The sequence below is a fragment of the Botryllus schlosseri genome, chromosome 4, assembly GCF_051294905.1.
Source record: "Botryllus schlosseri isolate E-star chromosome 4, Bs_hap1, whole genome shotgun sequence".
Classification (NCBI taxonomy): domain Eukaryota; kingdom Metazoa; phylum Chordata; class Ascidiacea; order Stolidobranchia; family Styelidae; genus Botryllus; species Botryllus schlosseri.
The window spans coordinates 25,187,776-25,210,927 of NC_137239.1; the positions used below are offsets into that span (position 1 = coordinate 25,187,776).

General features: G+C 39.7%; 3 protein-coding genes across 3 annotated transcripts; 2 read left to right on the top strand and 1 right to left on the bottom strand.

Moving 5' to 3' along the window:
* The first annotated feature begins 1,019 nt into the window (after positions 1-1,019).
* LOC145437533 (F-actin-capping protein subunit beta-like) lies at positions 1,020-14,530 on the top strand. The gene is made up of 7 exons (XM_080314795.1): positions 1,020-1,130; positions 1,396-1,607; positions 2,419-2,532; positions 3,424-3,565; positions 4,838-4,954; positions 10,140-10,282; positions 13,751-14,530. Exons 1-7 carry the CDS (start codon positions 1,128-1,130, stop codon positions 13,836-13,838), a joined length of 819 nt encoding a protein of 272 aa, XP_080170921.1. The 5' UTR covers positions 1,020-1,127; the 3' UTR covers positions 13,839-14,530.
* A 1,153-nt stretch (positions 14,531-15,683) lies between these two features.
* On the top strand, positions 15,684-19,494 carry LOC145437534 (set1/Ash2 histone methyltransferase complex subunit ASH2-like). Its single transcript, XM_080314796.1, has 5 exons — positions 15,684-15,977; positions 16,604-16,791; positions 18,122-18,358; positions 18,956-19,127; positions 19,185-19,494. Exons 1-5 carry the CDS (start codon positions 15,819-15,821, stop codon positions 19,482-19,484), a joined length of 1,056 nt encoding a protein of 351 aa, XP_080170922.1. The 5' UTR covers positions 15,684-15,818; the 3' UTR covers positions 19,485-19,494.
* A 932-nt stretch (positions 19,495-20,426) lies between these two features.
* LOC145437536 (uncharacterized) lies at positions 20,427-22,317 on the bottom strand. The gene has a single exon (XM_080314797.1). The coding sequence runs from the start codon at positions 22,090-22,092 to the stop codon at positions 20,557-20,559; it is 1,536 nt and encodes a 511-aa protein (XP_080170923.1). The 5' UTR covers positions 22,093-22,317; the 3' UTR covers positions 20,427-20,556.
* Between the last annotated feature and the right edge of the window lie 835 nt (positions 22,318-23,152).

A 23,152-nucleotide genomic window follows, 5' to 3' on the forward strand; every position in this document is an offset into this window, starting at 1 on the left:
GACCCTCATTTTCCGAAAGTTATATGTGCTGAAATGGGAATCCATCGCTTCGCTATTTTTGTGATATCACGTGAAATTACATAGTCATACTGCCGTAACCAGCATCCTTACTGGTCCCTTAAATGATGTTACTGTACCAGCGTACCGTATGATATAGCCTATGATATATTGATGTACATTGTACTATACCGTGCGTGTGCGGTTTCTATGTTATAATCGGATTAGAAATATGTTATTTTCGTTATGGAATCGCATTGTCTACTCCATAGTATTTATCCACTGATAATATATTGATTCATTTCGTAGGCTACTGTACTATACAAATTCATTTTACTAAGTGGATTCAACTTGTGAGTTCATAAATTGAAATTGACAAATCTATTGACGAAATCTTTGTTCCCATGAAGGCGATTGAGTTTGCAGCAAGCCTGGAATTTCAATATTGATTATTGTGTTGTAAACTGTAATTTTTTAGTATCAAGTCTCATAACGTTGATACCGGTAATAGTTCTGATGATGTTCGGGACTAAGAGATTGCAGATTAAAATATCTTAATCTTTCACATAAGGGATTATAATTACATATGTTTATAGGTAGCTATTCCTTGCCTTAAACCCTTAAGAAGAAAATTAAACCATCATAATAGCATGGCAGCTAGGACAAATATGTCATCTAATAATTTTTGCTTTGATGGAAGTTTTATAATAAAAATTCAAATTTATGTATTTTGCCAGTATTTTATAATGCTCATGCAATCATAGAGTAGGCTACTTTGTTTAGATACCAGTAGTTCATTCGGAAGTATATGAATATATTTTTGGAGGAATATCTTTATATTATTATCCTATAGTAGAAGTGACAATGAACTATATAGTGATTGATATGCTGCCATTATCAGATTTTTAGTCCTCGATTGTGAATTTTGTAAATATATATGCTATATCTAACCTTGTATAGGTAACTTATTTCATTCATATATTCACTTAATCCTTTTTACACCATTAGTAAAATTCTATGAAATATATTGCGATGTTTTTCAGTTTGATTGCTTTGGAATAATTACCTAGTCAGTACTTGAGCTACAACTGTGCTTCATTGCTGTAGAGCATTACTCTAGAAAGGTAACAATGGTAAGTACGCAGTTTTCAAAAATGAATAATTACAATATCAATGAGTACGTCAAAGATCGTATACCGTGTGGCATTTCTTAGCCTTGAAGAGGCATTTAGTTATTTATCATCTGTTCTTTAGTCTCTTAGTGATACTCATAGTCATAGTGAATAGTTTTTTAAAATGAATGAATATTACAGTAGCATAGCAACACCGCTCTTTTACATTAATGATGTTGATGAAGTCAAGTCAATCATTGAAACACGTCCTGTCTTGCTTCTTTAGACGGAACAACAACTGGACTGCGCGCTGGACTTGATGCGGAGGTTACCTCCTCAGCAAGTCGAAAAGAACCTCTCCGACCTCATCGATTTAGTGCCTGAGCTTTGCGAGGACCTTCTTTCATCAGTCGATCAGCCTCTGAAGATCGCCAGGGACAAGCATAGCGGCAAAGACTATCTTTTGTGTGATTATAACCGCGATGGTGATTCCTACAGGTATGCAGGAGCATGGTTTAGGTGCTATTTTACTGTTGAAAGAATGTTCTGATAGAGTAGCTTGAAAGTGGTATCTAGCTTTTTGCCAACTGCCGAGCCATTTGTGCTGATATTCTCAAACTCTTTCGTTAATTGTGTAGCTATTTACGCGTCTTTTAATAACTAGGGATCCATTGTATAGTATCATGTATACCAGTGGTTCTCAACCTTTTTTGGCCTCGTGTGGACCGGCAAAATTTCAAAACAAATATTGCGGACTGGTGAATCTTCGAATGTCAAAATTAACCGTAAAATTAATTGCAAGCAATATCTGTGCATCTCAAATGTAACATTCGAAACTTCATTTAATACTGCGTGTGCCTGTTTAATATTAGATATTTATACCTGGTTCTATTGACGTTTCTGCAAGAAGAAGCTCGCAAAGTCCTGTTAAAGACCATGAACTTGATAGTGATTTTTTGGTACTCCTTAAAAGAAAGACGACTTTACTGTTTGCTGTAGCATCTATTATATTGTCAAGTGTCGCTTAATTGCATTTTCATAATTTAGCGAAGTATGTTTCAGATTCTCAGTAGTTTAACATACAACTTGTCCGAAACAAATTGTTGGCCGCTATTACACATTTTCTCTAGTTTCTAGTCTCGAATGGAGTAGTTTTATAGTTTCCGCTTCCACTCTAACATACGGGACTTGACGTCTACTTTGATAATCTGTGACGAGTTGGTGACCCCTGGTTATATGCCTAATTACTAAACAGAGGGTAGATCTATATTAAGTAAAGGACCAGGCTTGATTCCAAACCGTCTCGCAGGTCGCCGTGGAGCAACAAATATGACCCGCCTATCGACGACGGTGCCGAGCCTTCCGCCAGACTTCGCAAACTCGAAGTCGAGGCGAATTCAGCTTTCGACTCGTACAGGGAAATGTGAGTTGGCGAATTGCAGTCTTGTAGTGCGATAATTTCCAGTGCATGATCAGAGGTGGTCAGTAATGAGGTAGTCATGATTTTTTACTAACACTCCTACTTCAACTTTTTCTAGATTTTAGGATAAAGCAACTTTTTAGACTGAGGGTTTTGAATTGTACATTCATATTGAAATGAACCCGAATATTTTTGGCTGTCACTCATCAGGGGTAATCGTCAGTAGTTTAGTGGTATTTTCCATTGTTTTCATTCATAGCAACTGGGTGACATAGGACCCCGTATCGCGGTGACTGTTTTTTAGGCAAAATTAGACCTAGAATACTTGCTTTTTACTTACTTCGAATTTGATATTTGTACTTGAGTAGAAATTTATGACAGTACTTCAACTTGACCTCGAGTACCGACCATGACTACTTTCACAAACTCCATTAATTATTCCAAACCTCTGAGGTTAATCTAAAATGGACATGTCACGTGTGCGTGTATAGTAGCTGCATGAATATTATGGATGGAACTTAGGACTTAGTGTGTCTTCGTATAAGGTTTTTAGAGCTGGGATGGTGTTTTGTAACATGCCATGGTTGTTATTGTTTGTTATGTCAAGTATTGCCAAGATATTGTTAGTGATTACGCCAACTACATTGTGTAATTTTATATATTCACCGTAAACACAAGTTGATAGGCCTATTGTTGTAAAAGCAGTCACTTTTGAGAGTTCCGATTGGCCGCTTTTTGTTTTTGTCTAGCGTTGCTTAGCAAACTGCTAACTTTGTATACTTTTTATAACCAATTGTGGACACACTGACCAAGGTTGTCTTGATATACTGCTACTAGATAATTATACCGGCAAATATTAATGCTGTGTTCCCAATCCTGTTGTACCGTACTCAGGTATTACGAAGGCGGCGTTTCCTCTGTCTACCTGTGGGACTTAGATCACGGATTTGCCGGCGCCATCCTGATTAAAAAGGCAGGGGACAACTCAAAGAAGATCAAAGGCTGCTGGGACTCGCTGCATATAGTCGAAGTCATGGTAGGAAGCCATAATGAGGGTTACCAGTGAATTTTGCACTTGGCGGCCCATAATCCTTACCTACACCTGCCGTAACCTCTATCTTTAACCGCTAACCCTAACACGGATACATTAATACACCTAGTGCCATGTACCGCAATTCACGATCATATTCAATGAAATATTCATTTTCGAATATAATAATACAATATTTATGCATTTTTTATAACTTGCATAATTTAATTGGTATTATTACATTTCTAATGCCGAATTCACCAAGTGCCGTATACCACAATTCACGTTCATACTCAGTGAAATATTCATTATCAAATATATTAATGCAATATTTATGCATCATTTTCAAAAATAGTAACTTTTGTTGTGTTGTTTGACTACCGACGCTTACACTTCTACTTCAGGCAAAACTTTTTACTTTTTGAACTTCAGATTTTGTAAAGTAGAAAGTAGTTTCATTCAGGATATGTTTCCATCATGCTTACAAGTGGAGTTGTCACAGCAACTAGGTGACATAGATCCTGTATTAAGGTAACAGAATACATTTTTGAAAATTGCGCTAATATGTGGTGGCGTTAGCAGGGTTGCGACCAATTGACAAGGCTCCGAGTCACAAGTCAATCTCACTTTTATAGTTTTGACTCGAGTCAAGTCGAGTCATTTTAAATTCATCGCCGAGTCAAGTCCAAGTCATCCAGCAGAGTCATGACTCGAATCCGAGTCCAAGTCATAGCGTCGGCTGCTCAGTTTCGTGTTAAAGTGTTGTTAAACCTACTTTCTATAACTCTGTTTGGTGACATCGAATGGTTCGCATTTATAATATACCAATTTTCCTCAATTTTAACAGTTTCTGGTCGTATTTTCAAGTACCAGTACCAATAGACGAAATACCAGTAGTGTGGTCACTTTACTATTCTTCTTGGCCATCGGAGTCTCGAGTCATATGACTTGGTCCAAGTCATCCGCAATGACTCGAGTCCAAGTCGAGTCATTTCTGTATTTTTAGAAAATGACTCGAGTCAAGTCGAGTCATCTGAAAATCGTGACTCGAGTCGAGTCATGACTCGAGTCATTACAACCCTGGGCGTTAGTCAGTTTGCGTTAGGTGCAACCTGTTATTTTGAAAATAGCCGCCTTTTTAAACTCTCTATCTTAGCTTTACACATCTTTGTTCTCCTCGTCTACTTGGAGTTAGTTTCTCTTTATCATGTTTCTTGTTAGTACTGAAAATTTTGTATTCAAACCTCCATAGCGGTTCTTCTTTCTTGTCGATTCAAGGACAAGTCTGGCGGAAGGAACGCCCACTACAAGCTGACCTCGACCGTGATGCTGTGGCTTCAAACTACGAAATCTGCTTCCGGAACCATGAACTTGGGTGGCAGCTTGACCCGGCAGGTACGTTACACCAGGGCTGTAACCGAGTCACGAGGTCCCGTGTCACAAGTCAATTATGCTTTTATAGTTTTGAGTCAAGTCGAGTCGTTTTCACTTCACCAGCCGAGTGAAGTCAGGGTTCAAAATTTTGAGTCTGACGCACAGTGCTGTGGCACGAGTCCAAGTCATTGTGTACGCTGTTCATTTTCGAGTTGAATCCTGAAGTCTGTTTGGGTGATATTGAATGCCTCGTGTTCATTACACAGTTTCTGGTCCCACTTTACAAACACCAGTACTGATGAACGAGTTATCAGTGGGGCGATATTTTTTTACCTAAAAATACAAAAGATTTTTACCTAAAAAACTGAATTTTGACCAAATTTTGACCTCGCGTATGCAAATTAGGTGTTTTCGCACATAATGTTAAAATTGCACTACTTATCTTCATTTCTGGTTGGAAATGTCTGTCCTAACAAAGTAGTTTGGCCTGAAAAAACGTTTTTGGCTTAAAAACTGACAGATTTTTACATGAAAAAACTGGTATTTTAACAAAATCTGGCCCGCTGAAGAATTCCAGTAGTTACATCACGTATTATGGTAGAAATAGTTGAAATTTGTTTCAGTTCGACGAAAGATACTTTCTTTCCTACATTCTCGGGTAGAAAGTGTCTGTCCTTACTAAGAAGCTTGCCACGAATGTAGAAAGAACATTCAACAGCAGCAGTTGTTGAATAGGGTGGAGTGAAAAATGGAAAATTTTGAATTTCAAAACGGACACTTGATATGTGGTGCCAAATTTAAAAAAAATAATTTCTATAATAATTTTGGGCTCGTGCACCCTCTAGTGGTCGTGCAATTGCACCGAACGAGCCAAAAATAGCTAATTTTGCTATATATTGATTACCGCTTATGCTAGAAAGCTGGTTTTGGGCTTAAAAGATGCGGAAGCAACAAGTTTCTATCTCACTTCCATAGAACTTTTGTCTTGAAAGTGAACAGGAAAAAAGTTACAAGCAAATTAGTGATTTTTAGGCTGTTTTTAGGTAAAATTAGGCACTGAAGCAGTGGCTATCATGCCAAAAGCTTGTAGTGATTGATCTTATGACTGACAACTCCATATTAAAAGCACATAAATTGCAAATCCATATTGAAAACACAAAAACATCAATTCTATATTGAAAAAAGATATATTTCGAATATGAATTCACTACCAGAGTATTAGTATGCATAAACTTTAAAATCTTGTTTCGTAATAAAGGATTTCATCTGCTTTCCATATTTCAGTCTTTGTGTGATGAGGCCATCTCTACGTTCAGATCCCGACACATGGGCAATGGGCAAATGCTTCGGTCACCACTTTAACGTCTCTTTCCACTGCCTGGTTGTGCCAAGAATGATTGATCCTTAATGGTGATGACCTTAGATTTTCCAGCTCAAGATATGAAAAGCTTTTGATTGCTGGTGGATGTTCCGCATCTTTAGATGCAAGTTGACAATTCGGTGGTATGACTTGGCCTTGATGTTTATAACTGGGATTTTGAACAATCTCATTCTAGTGTTAACACTGTTTTTAGGTTTCGGTTCATTAACATATCCTCCTTCTAAGTCGCCAATTGGAATCTGATATTCTGTTTGATCTGCTCATAGTTATAGACTTGCAAGTCTTCTGAGGCCTTCATCATCATCACCTAGCATTCCCAGATGTGCAAAACATGCCTTTTGTTGTAGCAAAGACAGTGCAAGGTTACGAATTGTGTATTAGAAAGCTTTTGTAACATGGGAAACTATGTTGCAGAAGTTTTTAGCACCATCAACAATGGAATTGTGTGTCTTTTTATTTCAAACCATGACGGAAAATAAACCTCAATGCAGAATTGAGCAGGATAGTTCAGATTGCTTGATGGATGACTTTGTCTCACATAGAAACTTAAAATTCGGCATGTTCTATGTGGGACTGAGTCATCCATAATTGTGCCTTTTTATTTCAAACCATGACGGAAAATAAAACCTCAATGCAGAATTGAGTAAGATAGTTCAGATTTCCAGATTTTTGGAGGTTCTATACATAGCATACATGTGGGACAGAGTCATCCATCAAGCAATCTGTACTATCTTGCTTAAATCTGCATGGAGTTTTATTTTCCGTCATGGTTTGAAATAAAAAGGCACAATTCCATTGTTGATGGTGCTAAAAACTTGTGCAACATAGTTTCCCATATTACAAAGCTTTCTAATACACGAATTCGCAACCTTGCACTACCTTTGCTACAAGAAAAAGCATATTCTGCACATCCGGATAATGTCTTTTTGGAATGCTCGGTGATGATGATGAAGCCCTCGGAAGACTTGCAAGATTACAACTATGAGCAGATCAAACAGAATACCAGATTCCAATTGGCGGCTTTGAAGGAGGGTATGTTAATGAAACGAAACATAAAAACAACGTTGACACTAGAATCAGATTGTTTAAAATCCCAATTATAAACATCAAGGCCAAATCCTAGCAATAAATTGTCAACTTGAATCTAAAAGATATGGAACAGCCACCAGCAATCAAAAACTCACCATATCTCGAGATGGAAAATCTAAGGTCATCTCCTCAAACATCCTTGGCACAACCAGGCAGTGGAAAGAGACGTATAAGTGGTGACCAAAGCATCTGCCCATGTGTCGGGATTTAAACGTAGAGATGACTTAATCAGAGAGAAACTGAAGTCTCAAAAACAGATGAAATCCTTTAATACAAAACAAGATTTAAAAGTTTGTGCAGACTAATACTCTGGTAGTGAAATCATCTTCGAAATATATCTTTTTTCAATATGGAATTGATGGTTTTGTGTTTTCAATATGAATTAGCAATTTATGTGTTTCCAATATGGAGTTGTCAGTCATAAGATCGATCACTACACGCTTTTGGCCTCGTACCCTGCTTCAGTGCCTAATTTTACCGAAAAAATGGTCAAAAAATCAATAATTTGCTCGTAACTTTTTTTCTGTTCATTTTTAAGACAAAGTTCTGTGGAAGTGAGATAGAAACTTGTTGCTTCCGCATCTTTTGAGCCCAAAATCAGCTTTCTAGCGGAAGCGGTCATCAATATATAGCGAAATTAGCTATTTTTGGCTCGTTCGGTGCAATTGCACGACCACTAGAGGGTGCACGAACCCAAAATTATTATATAAATTATTTTTTTTCAATTTGGCACCACATATCAAGTGTTCGTTTTGAAATTCAAAATTTTCCAATTTTCACTCCACCCTATTGTTGAATGACAACACTGAAGTTGTGCGTACACTGCTGGTGACACACCGTGTTGCTTCATTCTGACTATGTTGTCTACATCACAATTATTCATCATGCGCTTCTTGATATGAGAACCCTGCAATGCCCGAGCAATCTTGCTTCAGTTGGGATATTGCGGTACGTTGAGCATAACACCATGTCAACCTATTTGCTTCATTTGACCGTTTATGATTCAAAATGAGCAGACAATGGGCTATTTACAACGGTAGGCCTATGAAGTAGGCTACAAGCTGTAAAATTACAAATGATAAGTTTACCGACAGCGCAAAATTTACCATACAAACGAAATGCAACAATTTTGACAAAATTTTGACAAATTGTGACGTATCAAAAAAAAATTGCTGTAGTTATCAGTAATGTGGTAACTAATAAATATTCTTACAAGTTACAACGAAATGCGTGTCTGGGCCCCCTGAACATATGTCATGTGACTTAGTCGAGCCAGGCGCTATGAGTACAAGTCGAGTCAAGTCATTTTCTATATTCTAGAAAATGACTCAAGTCGAGTCACCAAAAAACCGTGTACAACCCTGCGTCATTCCGACAAGGTAGCGTAATGGTGAAGCGTCCAACTTCTTGATCGGTAAGTCGCGGGTACGATCCCCGGCCGCCGGCCGGGTCAGACCTAAAATCTGATTAGTAACACTGGTATATCCATGACTTACCCGCTTGGTGCTCAGCATTACCGGGATAGCATGGAAGGGTGGTGCAAGACTTGGATAGCCTTGTAGGCTATATCTGTACCTTCCTTGTCCAGCGGCATATGCACATCATGCATTAATGGTATGCATATGCAGATGCACAGATCTGTTAGATCGTGTGTAGTGTATGTATGTCATGAGTCTGTGTATATGCCGCAAAAAACAGCAAGGACAAAAATATACGACGTGCTATCCTAGACTGTCTTGACGCCTAGCAAAATTCCTTACTTATCCAGAGGTGGGCGCCAATAAAGTACTTCTGCCTTTTGCCGAGTACTCAAGTAGTTTTGCCTGCTATACGCTACTTACTCAAGTGGTTCTGATTACCGTATGTTTCTTTCCACTTACTTTTTGCAATTGGGATTATAAGAAGCAGGAAGTAGCTTGGAGATAGTTTTCTTCGACTTTTGTGAGTGAAATTGGCAAAACAACGTGTGAAATAGCCCACGTTGTTGGAATATGTGTTTGAAGATGCCGTTATTTGTTGTGTCATATTCGGTTTTCGTTGGTCGCGATGTTATATATACGGTATTTCAATTTCTACTTACTTGGAAAACCTAGAAATCATCAGGGTTGTAACCAAGTCACAAGGCTCCGAGTCACTAGTCAATCTCACTTTTATAGTTTTGACTTGAGTGAAGTCGAGTCATTTACAATTCACCACCGATTCGAGTCCGAGTCCCAAGTCAACGAGTAGCGGGTCGAGTCCGAGTCTTGGTATTATTGCTCGAGTCCGAGTCCAAGTCATTTTGTTGACTGCCCAGCTTCTAGTTAAGTCTTGTTAAACCCACTATTATAACTCTGTTTGGTGATATCGAATGGTTCGCATTTATATTATACTAATTTTCCTTGCTTTTAGCAGTTTCTGGTCGCATTTCCAGTACCAACACCAATAGACGAAATCCCGATATTGTGGTTGCTATACTATTCTTCGAAATTACAATGAAATGTTGGTCTTGGCCGTCTGAGTCTCGAGTCATATGACTTGGTTCGAGTCGTGCGCAATGATTTGAGTCCACGTCGAGTCAATACACATTTTGGGAATATGACTCGAGTCATCAGAAAATCGTGACTCGAGTCATGACTCGAGTCAGCACAACCCTGGAAATCATAGTTCTGCTTGCTATTGACTGTAAAGTCAGGGCGGTACTTGAGTACTTGACCACATCTGCGTGTGTATTACCATTGTTTTTTTCTGTTGCAGGTGGAAAAAGACATGCCGGTCAACGAAGGTAACCCTCATATAGTCAACATCGGACATCTGGTGGAGGACATGGAGAATAAGATCCGGAATACTCTTAACAATATCTATTTTGACAAGACAAGGGATATAGTAAACAGCTTACGGTGGGTTTTGTGTTTCCTTTGTAAGCTATCGTCTCGCAGAATTTGGGATGTTCAAGTATTTGAATATTTTCCTATAAGTTGCGTTGACATTTGAGCATTTGCAAACCGAGAACTGAGCAGTGAGCATGCTTCTTCTTAACCGTAAAACAACCGGGCCAACCTTATCCTAACCCACAAATGTTCGAGTGTCGCATGCTCACAATCATGTTCACGGATTTAATTGTTGTGAAGTTGCAACCTATTTATGTAGCACTACATGAGGAATAACCGATTTAGTTTTGATGACCAGCACAAATACTTGATCAAGACACCATGACTGACTCACTTTCTGTTTATATGAACACTGTAGTATGGTCTACCTGTCCTGTAATCCATTACTCAATATTATTCAATAGATGTCGGTATATGCGAATGACTAACAGACAACTGCGTCTGTGACAATCAATATCTTGTATCAGATGTATACTTCTTGAAAGTATGATACCAGGATACATACATACTGCTTCCATTTTAGAGCAAAAAAAATCTAATGCATCATTATGAATGCCGTACGACCATTTACTGCTGACCGTGACATATTTGATTCAACTTTGAAGGGTAGCTAAATTCAGGTACTTTTGCCAGTGTTACTGGCTACTCAAAATCAGTTTTTATTGGTAGGTAAATGTGCATGTGTTTTACGGCTAAAAAACTTTAAATATTTTATTGGAAGATTTCTGTAGTGTGGGAGAATGTTCTGGGTTTTCCGGATTTGTATGTCCATTAACAATGTAACAGGAGCAGTAATCTCGTGGCCCATCATTATTTAGTCGTGTGAAATCTTGTATTTCAGTTGTATAGCAAGTCTTGTGGAATCTTATATTTCTGTTGAAGATTAGCAAATTGTTGACATTCGACAATGATACAGAGTAGAAGCTGATAAGCCCGTATGGTGTGATTATATGTCGCATGGTTATCTAATTATGTTCTTCCTGTTTTGTGGAACGTTCCAGGACTTGATACCTGCTCTCTGAGCTTGACAGGTTCCAGGTTCCACTAGGCTTATATCTTCAGCGTGTTTTGCAATTTTTCATGTCTCACTTGCTACAATAATACTGATAAGTGATAAATTGCATAGGTTTCTAGTAGCTTCCAATGTGTTCGAATGCTCATTAAGTATGCCGAGTCGTAGACCACTAGCATAACAAACATGCATTGATTCTGGTTTGAGTGGTGTCAAACCGACCATGTTTTTAAAAAGATCCTTGTGAAATTTTCCTTGTACAAACAAACTGTTTCCTTAATGTATCGCGCTCTGTATGAAGTAATGTGCGGAGGCGTTGGACTAGTCGACATTAGGCTATATGGCGCATTGAATGTGAGAGGCATTATCCCAGATTAATGGGATGATGCGTATTGCTTGGCAACAGTCGTAAGTAGGTGTAAGCACGCTCTATTACAGCATCAAGTTGGGATGTACTGAACAGATGCATTAGAAAAGTTTTAAACCTTCAAACCCTTGTTCTTAACAAATCAGTGCAGCCAAGCTCGTGAGCACTGTCAGTAGTTTACTTCCCACCACTACCTTTTGCGAGCAATGAACGGGATAATGGGATAAACACGTTTTCGATATTGTTGCTTGGGAGTTCAAATGAACAAGCCTCGGCTTTGATAGCTTCCTGCATTTAGCCTTTGTGCTTTCAAGGAAACAGCTATGATGGCAATGATAGGTATATTTCGATTCGTGCGGCTCTTGTAGGCTATGTTACGGAAGTAATGTATGGTGCTTGTGCGACGCTCGTACTGTATTTACCGCTATGGGCCTATCCAGGCACTCAATGTGACTCTCAGTAAACCAGTACTTCTGATAATGATAAGAGATAATATGCCTGATAGATAGGTCATACTTCAAACATAATGTAGATAAGATGTATCTTTGTTCTGATGTGTGTTCCAGGCAAGCTATGATTTGTTTTGACTGAAGTTTGTGCCTGTAATGTTGTGATTTGATACCCACAGGAGCTGCTTGGTGTTATTTTGTTCTTCGACTAATGATGAAAGTTCCTGTTTTCTAACAGCTTGCCTGATCCTTCCGCTGTGTACAAAAGGCAGCAATGTCTTCTTTCCGCTATTTCTTCTCTCTCCTGCAACTAAATCAGCCTTTCCTTCTAATGCTGCTACCGTTATTGCCTTGTACATATCTGTGAGTACTGTGTACTGAGTAGACTACAATTCGTTGTGTGATATTGTTTGCAGTGTAAGGAATTGCCTCGAACAAAGTAGGCTAGTATTTCAGTTCTAATTAAAATTTACATTCGATTTCCAAGTTTTGCGAATTCAGTAGTTCTAATTCTAATCTAATTTGGAAAATATATGTTGCTATAATTCTAGTTCTGATGAGATGTGGAATAGCTGAAAATATTCCGGTTATCCCACTCTACCTGAAAGCACCATTCAAATATAGCCTACATTTACAAACATATATACGAGTTTAGCATAGCCAATCACCTATTCTAATATAGGGTGACCACAGGGTTGTACCCAAGTCACAAGGCTCCTAGTCACAAGTCGATCTCACTTTTATAGTTTTGACTCGAGTCAAGTCGAGTCATTTTTGGTTCACCACCGAGTCAAGTCCAAATCAGCGAGCAGAGGGTCGAGTCCGAGTCGTGGTATTATGACCCAAGTCCAAGTCATTGCGTTGACTGCTCAGTTCTGAGTTAAAGTCTTGTTAAACCCACTTTTTACAACTCTGTTTGGTGATATCGAATGGTTCGCATTTTTAAGTATCGGTACCAATAGGCGAAATACCGACAGTGTGGTTACTTTACTATTCTTCAAAATTACAATGAAATGTCGGTCTTGGCGGTCTGAGACTCGAGTCTTATGACTTGGTCCGAGTCATGCGCGATGACTCGAGTCCAAGTCGAGTCAAGACGCAGATTGACTCGAGTCGAGTCATTTCCGTATTTTGAGAAAATTAGTCAAGTCGAGTCATCAGAAAATTGTAGCTCGAGTCGTTACGTCCTCCATTTTACGGAAATTGAAAATGTTTTCCGAGGACCCTAAATGTCCTCCTTTTTGGCAATTCATCCCCCTTTACAGCTGGGATAATGGACAGAGTCAAATGAAAATTGACATAAATGACGTGAAATAGGTAATACGGACGTTCGAGCGAGTCATTCGAGAGTCAAATGAAAGTGATGACCTTTTTAGTCAACACCAACAAATTAACGTAAAAAGTGGGTTAATCGGGAGTAAAGTAAAAGTGACGACTATATTTTATTAGCCAATGTCCAGTAAATATTACAAAATCAGCTGTTTTCCGTTTCCGCCAATTTCCGTCAACAAACTTTTAAAAGTGTTCCAAAATATGGTAGCCCCCATATTTTAATATATATAATAATATTCCGGTATATGTGTTTAACATCTTTTGAGACATCTTTTGTTTTAACACGCAAATTCACTTAATGCCGTTTCGAAATTCAGATCCAGCCAGCCACTGTCTGACCACAGGAAGCAACAGGAAATGGTGAAGGAACTGCACAGCAGCCTAAAAAGCAAGAACGCAGACTGAGCCCGCTCGGCTCGCCGCGGACATTTGAGTGAACGCTGTCTGGGGAATCCCGTCATATACACGGCTACCCGGTCGCGCGAAGTTTTTCCTTTGCATAATTCTATTGATCGTTTTCTCTCATATCGAAATTATGACGTGATTATCCGAAATTTCGGCGGGCCCCGTACGTACAGTCGCCCGACGGTCTACTGAAAAACATTCGTCCAAGTGCAATTATTGCAACGCTGTCCTTTGATGATAGGGCTTGCTATGTAAAAGAAAACTGAAGTTATTTTGCTGCAAACAGTCGCTCACGTACGGGCAGCGCTGCGGTCCGTTGTCGAGATTGGCGTTTTTGATATCATGAAATCGTTGCCCGTTGCCCGTTGTCCGTGTATGCCAAAAGTTTACGACCCACAATCATTAGCCTTAGACTTTAGAAATCTTGTCTCGATCATGCGTCGGCGTCGTTGATTTTCCAATCGACGACGCTGCCTTTAGAATCTTTGTGACGCCGCTATAGTCTGATTCTTCCTTGCGAAATCCGCACACCTTGCTGTTACGATTGTTTTTTGATTGGCGACGCGTGGCGGGTTTTGGGAAAACGCATTCACGGTCGTCGTTGGAGTAATCGACATCCCTCATCTCTCGAATTTTGTACCCACGAGATTTTGTATCCCTTTATCGTACGGAAATAAAATTCTATAACCAGGGTGGGATGCGAGTGGTTGTCATCTTTGAAAAGTGAGTTTGTGGTTCCGTCCGTCAGATACAGAATGAGCGATTGCCAATAGACATTGCCAGAATGAACAGTGAACACGATGCCAAGTTCAGTTGCGATATTTGAGATCAAGAACGTACTGAGAATGGACGACTATGAATTCCAAGGTTTTTTCATGCATTACTGGATTCTATCCCCCATGGCCGACCTATGCTTGCTCTCATGGCATGTTAGGAGAATGCCGGCTCTGGCCTACATTGACGGTGAGGGGCATATGTGGATGTCCAGGAAGTAACTCCTTGCCCACATAAGCATGGAAACAGTGCCACGTAGTTGTAGGCGTTACTATTGGAACAGGCAGTCAGCGAAGCAGTACCAATTTTTCAGAGCGCATAAGTAGCCTAGATTTTTCCTAGTTATGCAACTCATGTGACAACGTTATCAGGCATGACTACCTACGTTTTATACTTACATTATGAAGAATAGAAAGTAGTTTTGGATCGAATTTGACTCCGATTTTCGAATGAAAAATGTTTGTGATAAGAACGAAGTGAAAGAGCCCTGGTATCCGTATCGAAGATCGTAGCTATCCTCGTTACATTAGTGACGAAGATTCAACTAGCATTTCCGAATGTAGCCGACAATTAACTGCTAAGAGTATGTGAGCCCTCGGCCATATCTACTTTTTGATACTACATACTTATTTTAGTATTTTCAGACCTTGGTTGGAAATACTCGATTAGAAATTTACGGCATTACCTCTACTCCTACTGAAGTAGCAACGCTTCCTATAATTTGACACCTCTTGTTTTATAGAAGGCGATGCTCCCACTTTGCTGATGCCTCTGGAACCAAATCACTGCTGTAGGGGAGATGCATCAGTGCAGTACCCTTCTGCGTATATCTATAGCAAATATAGCAAATACGATGCACGTGGATCGTTGAGTCGGGTGCACGGATTAAAATCAACCATTTTCGCATTCACAGGATGGACCCTCCTTGTTCAAATTGGTCAATTTCGAAACGGATTCGCCTCCTATTGCGGACTAAACGATTCTGACTCTGCGTCTTCTTCTGTTTGTAGCGCGGATGAAGAAAACATGACCGTACGGTGACGCGCTTGCGCTGCGAGCAAACGGGTGATTGACATCTGGAAAGGAAATGGCGCGAGGTGCCCTGGATTAAAAAAATTCCAAGCGCGTACAACCGTGCGGACATAGGCATAGTATAATCCGGACGACGGAATCAGAACGTACTAAATAATATTTCTGTACGCTGATATGAATTCTCCCTACAACAACGCTCCGCCTCCGCCCCAGCCGACATCACTCGGCAGTAATCTAGGAAAAGGTAGAGGGACTAGGAAGAAGCGGAAACAGCAGGATGCGGGCGGGGCAAGCACGAATAAGAAGAGCAGAACGGAAATACCTTATAGTCAGGTAATATGTTGTACGAGGGAATGCCCGTCCAAACAGTAGCGCAAAGTTTATTTACATCGATGTTATTACATGTGTACGGTATGAAGTGATTGCAACGAAAGAGACTGTTTACCGTTGGTCGTAACGGACTAGCGGGTAATGCTCATTGCATCGCATCGTTGGCACTCAATTAGAAGTAATTTATACTGAAGTAAGTAATTGATTCTAAAATCATGGCCACTTAAGTAAGTATACTTGAAGTAGGCAAAATATACTCTAGTATCACCTTATCTTCACATGCATCAAGTTCCATTCAATGATAATAAGCAAAATAAATGAACAAATATTGTAGTTATAATTATCCCTACATGAGTATTGGTGTATAAATAGTCCGTGATATGAAAGTGTGAATAATATAAACCTGTTTGTCATCAAAAGATGAAAGGAAGTATATATATCACAAAAATAAAAAGTTCATACTGAAAAATTGACAATATATGGCTGATTTTAGTGCCTTGCTGTTACGATTGTTGGATGTCCGGTATGTCATATTCACTAAATGACATAATCACAACTGTATCAAGCCTTGTTAACTGTGTCGATGTTATTCTATGTGAGGTGTCATTTGTCTTACCGTTTTGTTGCAGAGATTGCCCGCTCACGGTTTCCCTTTGGAGCATCCTTACAATAAAGACGGATACCGCTACATCCTAGCCGAACCAGATCCACACATTCCCGACACAGACCCGGAACCAGATTTACCCGGAAAACCAATACCAGGAAAATTGTACAGAAGATGGCTACATGACAAAGTGTTACTGTCTCTACATGACCGGTATACCACAAGTTAAGACGCGTTATAGTCAATTATCAGAGATAGTCAAAGTAGAGGTACTTCAAGAGGAAGTTGGAGTTCAAAGTTCTCGAAAAGTTTTGATCACGGTTTTACTTACTTTTGGCATTCAATACTTTCAAATCACAATTGATGCATCTTTGCGATTAACGCAAAATGATAATGTCTGGGTCGATTATTTTTTGCAATTGCCTAAAAGTCAAAATCTGGTGAAACTTGCCATTGTAGGTCAAAAAATTGTCCAAATTGTGCACAAAGTAAAAATAAATTTTGCAAACTGCATTACGTTGGTGCCATAGAGGTTGCACCGTCGGTGAACTTATCATTTGACATTTTACACCCTGTAGGCTCATTGTCTACTCGTTGTGAATCGTAAACCATCAAATGAAACAAATAGTTTGACATGACGGGATGATCAACACACCTAAAAATGAGTAAAATTTTTAGTAGGTCCGATGTTTTTCCAAGCTCCAGCCGATATCTCAAATCTGAATCTAAAATTGACCGTGCGGTGGATATTGGTTCGAATATCACAGTGGTTCTCAGCATATGTGTGAACCGTGAGATGTTAATAAAACACTCAGATTTGGCTTGCGGTCTAAAAAGTGCATTGTCAGTATAAAGCGACAGGCGTATTACATAGCACTCCAGCAGTATACACTGAACCTCGATGCTGCCGGCAAACAACCGCTTCTGTTGAACGTTTCTCTTTATTCTTGTCAAGCTACGTCCAAGGACGGAGAGTTCCAATCATAAATGTAGAAAAGTACTGCAATTCGTACATTATGTGCATCAATGACTAATTTAAATTCCTGAGTGTTAAATTTTGTCAACATCAAGTTTGATGATGTCAAAATTTTAATTTTTTAGCGCAAAATCTTTTGTTTCTTAGGTCAAAAAATAATCACCCTACTAACGACGCTACAAATCTTCTAAAATATTGGCTATCCTGCAATTGATGTGATGACTATGTGACGCGGTTCATAAGACAATTTTGCTAGCAAAAGTGATGGAAACTACTCCATAGACCCCAAAGTATAAAAAAATATTTAAGTTTGTCTAAAAAATGTATGATTGGAATCAACTCGAGTAAGTTGTGTAAGCAGGCGAAACTAAGTTGAACCAAGTCGAAAAAGTAGTAGTTTGTTTTGACAAACTGTTGCGATTATGCATAGTATTATGACGGGTGCAGACTGCAGAGTTTGATTCATCACTACAGAATCAACAGTGAGTTATTGGAGATTTAAGCTACAGTGGGCAAAAACAATAACCGTGTCAAACGTGTCGTTCACTTGTTCTTACTTTTCTGCAGAGCGCCACAGCTGAAAGTCAGCGACGACAGAATGTCTGTAACCGGGGAAAGAGGCTACAGCATGATACGCGCCAGTCACTACGTAAAGAGCGGCTCGTGGTTTTTCGAGGTGAAAGTGGAGGACATGCCGGAGAACACGCACGTCAGGTTGGGATGGTCGCAGAAACTCGGTAATCTTCAAGCGCCTTTGGGATACGATAAATTCGGATATTCGTGGCGAAGCAGGAAAGGTACCAGGTGAATAATCGTCACGATTTCGAGATTCTTGGAATTGCTGCAGTGGTAGCAATTTCGAATTTTTCTAATTTAGTTTTGGCATTTCCTTACAATCTTGTATTTTAGTGTGTTTGTGTGTGTGTAAATTTCAGAACTTGAGGTTTTTTGGTTAATATTTTTACTTTAATTTCCCTGATATTTCCATTGAGTTGTTGGCTGTGGCTATGTGTGATTGAATATAAAGTAGCCTTCAAGGCCTGCAGCAGTGCTTTCAACAGTAGAAAATATTCAACAGTCAGTTGCCGCGACTTATATTCATAGTATTTTAATAATAGTATCGCACCAACCAAGTTCGGCATGGTCTGACCTAACTGACCTCATCAAATCAAACGACACAGACTGAAAATAATCGGTGTCTTGAAATCGTAAAATTTGAAATGACTTGACTAGAATAAAAATTTGCATTGACCCGATGATCCCATGGACCCCTCGTTTTCTATAGGATTACATTTCATGGCTAGCCGAGTAGGCACATTTCCATTTTCCATGTTCAATCATAACAGGACCTTTTCCATTCGCCTGTTACACGAGCTGGTTTTACACTGTCTCATCGTTTAGATTTCACCAAAGCTCGGGTAAGCATTACGCCGATCAAGGATATGGAACTGGCGACGTGCTGGGTGTTTTCATACACCTACCGCCCGCAACGAAAACTGCTCAAACCCTGCCTGACACCCACAAAGAAAACGCCTTGATAAAATTCAAAAGCTTTTTTTATTTTGAGGAAAAGGTCGGTACGATAAGTGGATATCGAGTAATATGATATAAGAGTTTGGATTTTTAACAGGATGAATTGGACAAAACGTCAAAAGGACTGAAGCATTTGCGCGGCGCTTATATTGAATTTTTCAAGAACGGCGTCTCGCAGGGACGGGCTTGGGAAAATGAAGTCTACGAGGGAGCATACTATCCGTGCATATCGCTGTACAAATCGTGCACAACGTCAGTGAACTTTGGGCCAAAGTTCAAGTACCCGCCCCGACAGCAGCACCGCGCTATGTCCGAGCGTTCGGCGGATTTAATTGTAGAATGCTGCATGGCGGATATCCTGTATGCTGCAGCACTCGATGTTGATGGCAATAAATAATCATGTAATACAGTGGTTTGTAACCTTTTTGTTATTACGGAGCCCTAAATTTGTTTGTGTGGACGACTGGACGCACTGGCTACGGAATTTTGAGATACTGATTAAAGTATTACTGTTTATATTATCCCTTTGGCAATTGTGACGAGGTTTGGAAACGATGATTTGAGGACTCGAAGCTGAATCAGGTTATTAATTCTGAAAATTATTTCAGCACCAAAAAGATACGCTCTTTGCCACTATGATTTACTTTTCAACAAAAATTTTTAGTTTGGCTAGTAATTTCCAATGTGGAAACCTTGATTGGCCCTAACCACCCAAAACAAGTAGTACAAGGCTACATACGCACTAGGGTTGTTTGAAAAAAGATTTTTCAAATTTTAATGTCAACCCCATAACAATATCCGTCGACATGCTTTTCTAACCAGCTAAGTTATTTGAGTTTTCCATTCATAATTTTGGGATTTTCCACCGTCAATGCTATTTTTGCAATTCCAAAACTTTCAGCTGCGATAACTTAGCTTCTATGGGTTGGAATTGCGTCAAATTTGTTTCCATCGTTTTTGCAGACAGCTTGACAATTTCATGGGGTTGATAGTACAAATTGAATTTGTACTAATTCGAAAATTTCCATTGGCTCTGTGTCGGTATACGCTGGTTGGAATTGAGCAAAGTTTGGTGTGCAGCATTTTTTTAGGCCCAACAACAATTTAATCAGTGAATCACAAATAGAGATGAAATAGGTGTGGTCAAAAATGCCAAATAATCTTTAATGTGATATAGAACCGGCATTATATTTTTCGTCGTAGCAGAAAATGTACCACTTTGAACTTTGCATATCATTCAGACTGTCATAATGAGTGGTACTCCATTCAGAATCGAATCGCTCATATACTATTGCCACCTGTGGGTGAGCACTAAATATAAGACAAAATCAGACAGATCTTACAAATAAGGAGAATGTGGTTATATAGTTTCAGTTCCAACAATTGCCTTTCATAAACCACCTGAAAAGTAGTCATCGGACCCCAGGTCAAGAACCACTGACGCAATAGTTACAGCACCTTTGGCGTTATCATGACGCATTCAAAAGGAGGAACATGAAAATTGGAAGGATAAGATTGTCGATTTGTGACGTGTAAGCTTCTACCAGTGATACAGTAATAATTGCTGAGATGTGACGAAGAGATATACCATTGCATAGAAATAATGCGGCGATTACTTGTGATGCAATAGCCGCTACTGTTCCTTCAACCGATTTCTTTGAGCCAGACCACTTTGTTTTACCATATTTAAAGCCGATTACAGAAGCAGCTGTGTCGCCTACTGCAACTGACAGAATCCCGCTGAATATAGCTAGCGGTAAAGCCGGTGGTATATTTTGACGCAAAAGGGCCGGTTGCTGCAAGCATGCTAACCAGATTGGCAGAGACTGTCCTAGCAGCAGATAGATTGGGGTTAAAATGAGCAAGCCGCTGTCTTGGGTATCAGTAAACACACGGAACCTATCATTTATCAGTTTTGCAAATGGTGGCATCTCTAACACTCTCATTACTTCGAACAGTAATAGCAGACACATGGCACCAATCGAGCATATGAACATCAAGGACATATCAAAGTAAATGCCTGGAATGAATGTAAGCAACACTACAAGATGGAATATTTTTCGCTCTGTAGTGTTAGATTTTTTTGATAACGGTCTGCATACTACAACATAAAGAGTACAAGACAATATCTCAGTCAACCACAGCACAAGCAAACCCCCACGCATTGGCCAGTTCGAGTGGAAGAAGTCTATGGTCCAAATCAGGAAGTTTTGATGCAAGGACTCTGAAAGCTTGCACAGCAAGCCGAGCAGGAGAATCATGCCGGTCGAATAAAACAACCACGGGGACAAAATTCCAATTAGCAAAAGTGGGATTAGACTCAGCACAAAAAAGGATACAGAAGCTAGCACATAGTTTCCAACCAAACAAACTTGGATTGTTGAAGTAAATGATGGATAATTTAGAAGTAGACACAAAAATAGCTTCAGCACTATAAATAATTCGCCACAGGTAAAACAATAGGGTAAATATGAATGAACAATTTTTGCTATAAATATGGACGAGAATACATGTATCACCACTGGTATTGATATCCAAAAGTGAAAAACATATTGCATAATTAAAAAGCTGATCACAAAAACGGCCAACGATTGCATAGATTGACCTAGAACTGATTTGAACTTCATGCGTGGTAAGTAGAGCAGTAAGGCAAGCCAAGCAGACACTTTCACTTGTTCATCAGCCAACGCTTGGGTGATCTCCGAAGAGTTACTAGTTTCGGCATGCCGCTGTGAAATTCCAAGACAGACGGCCGGACCTAGTACCAGCCCGTAAAATAATCCCGGCGACCCACGGCGAGTCAGAGTCTGGGGAATTTCCGGTTCTCCCACCACGGTCGTTAGCAGGGTCAATACGCCGAGAGCCAGAGCATTTCTTGCGTTCTCTTCGTTACTTGGTGAATTATATATGCGATACAAAACGCACAAAGTAGATATAATAAGGACGGCCTTTTCCCGAAAGTCGAGAGATCTAGAAGACTGCAGCTGTTCTTGATTCTCGACCATAACTAATCCCGAAGCAATTACAGATAGAGAAGTCGAGCGGAAATCCGGCGAGATTAATTACAGGGAGGCGTCACTGCATGTAACAATAGAACAAGCAGGAAAGTCCAATTTCCAACCTAATCTTGTCAGCTACGAGACAGCTTTCATGCAAACAGCCATGACGAGACGCCGCATAGCAACATTTTGATATCCACGAGTAACCGCTGCGGCATGACGTCACTTGAATTTTTTTGTTAAATTTCGACTCTTCACACGGCAAAGCAAAGCGGTCTGTGGGCGTTTTCGTTAGGATGGTCAACGCGTGTATGGTTAGTGTCGTCTCCAAAAATGTCGACGATTGTATTAAGCTGGCTTTCTTCTGTTTCCCAACTGACACCAAACAAGAACACCAAATGGATGAATCTATTATTTGATGACGTTAAAAAATCTCTCGAAACCCTGACAACATAATAGAACAACAAATATCAGCAAACCAGTATTACAACAACATCAAAACAGACGACCTCCATCGCGTCACTCCACATATAAATGCACGTGCACCGCAAAGTGCTCGAGGTGGCGAAGGGTGAGCCATAACGAAATAAACCACCGTGACATTGCCGGCCCTGTGACCAACTGGAAACCGTCATGGTCAACCACAGAAGGTCACAACAAATTGATGAGAGGTGGTTGTGTAAAGAAATAAATCATATTGCGAATAATACATCAGGACAGTTCTAAGCAACACAACTTACAAATGTTACGTTCGTAGGTTCCACATGCAGAACGAGCCCTAACCCTCCTGACTAAGCCATTGCAGTCAGGTGACATGATTAGGATACAATCAAGAGATTGCCTTATTGACATGAGTACCGTAGCAGCCAATTATTTTACGAACACAAAATTGTGCAATATCAGGAGCACAGGCGTCTCCAAAGATGCGAGAAGTCATCTGAAGTCAAAGCTGCTGCCCGTTGACATTTAAAACATTCAAAATCGACATAATGCCTCAGTGAGCGACGAATTGGGTATGAATTTGAATTAACAATAAAGATTAGCAAAATTGGCATTAAATGCAGAA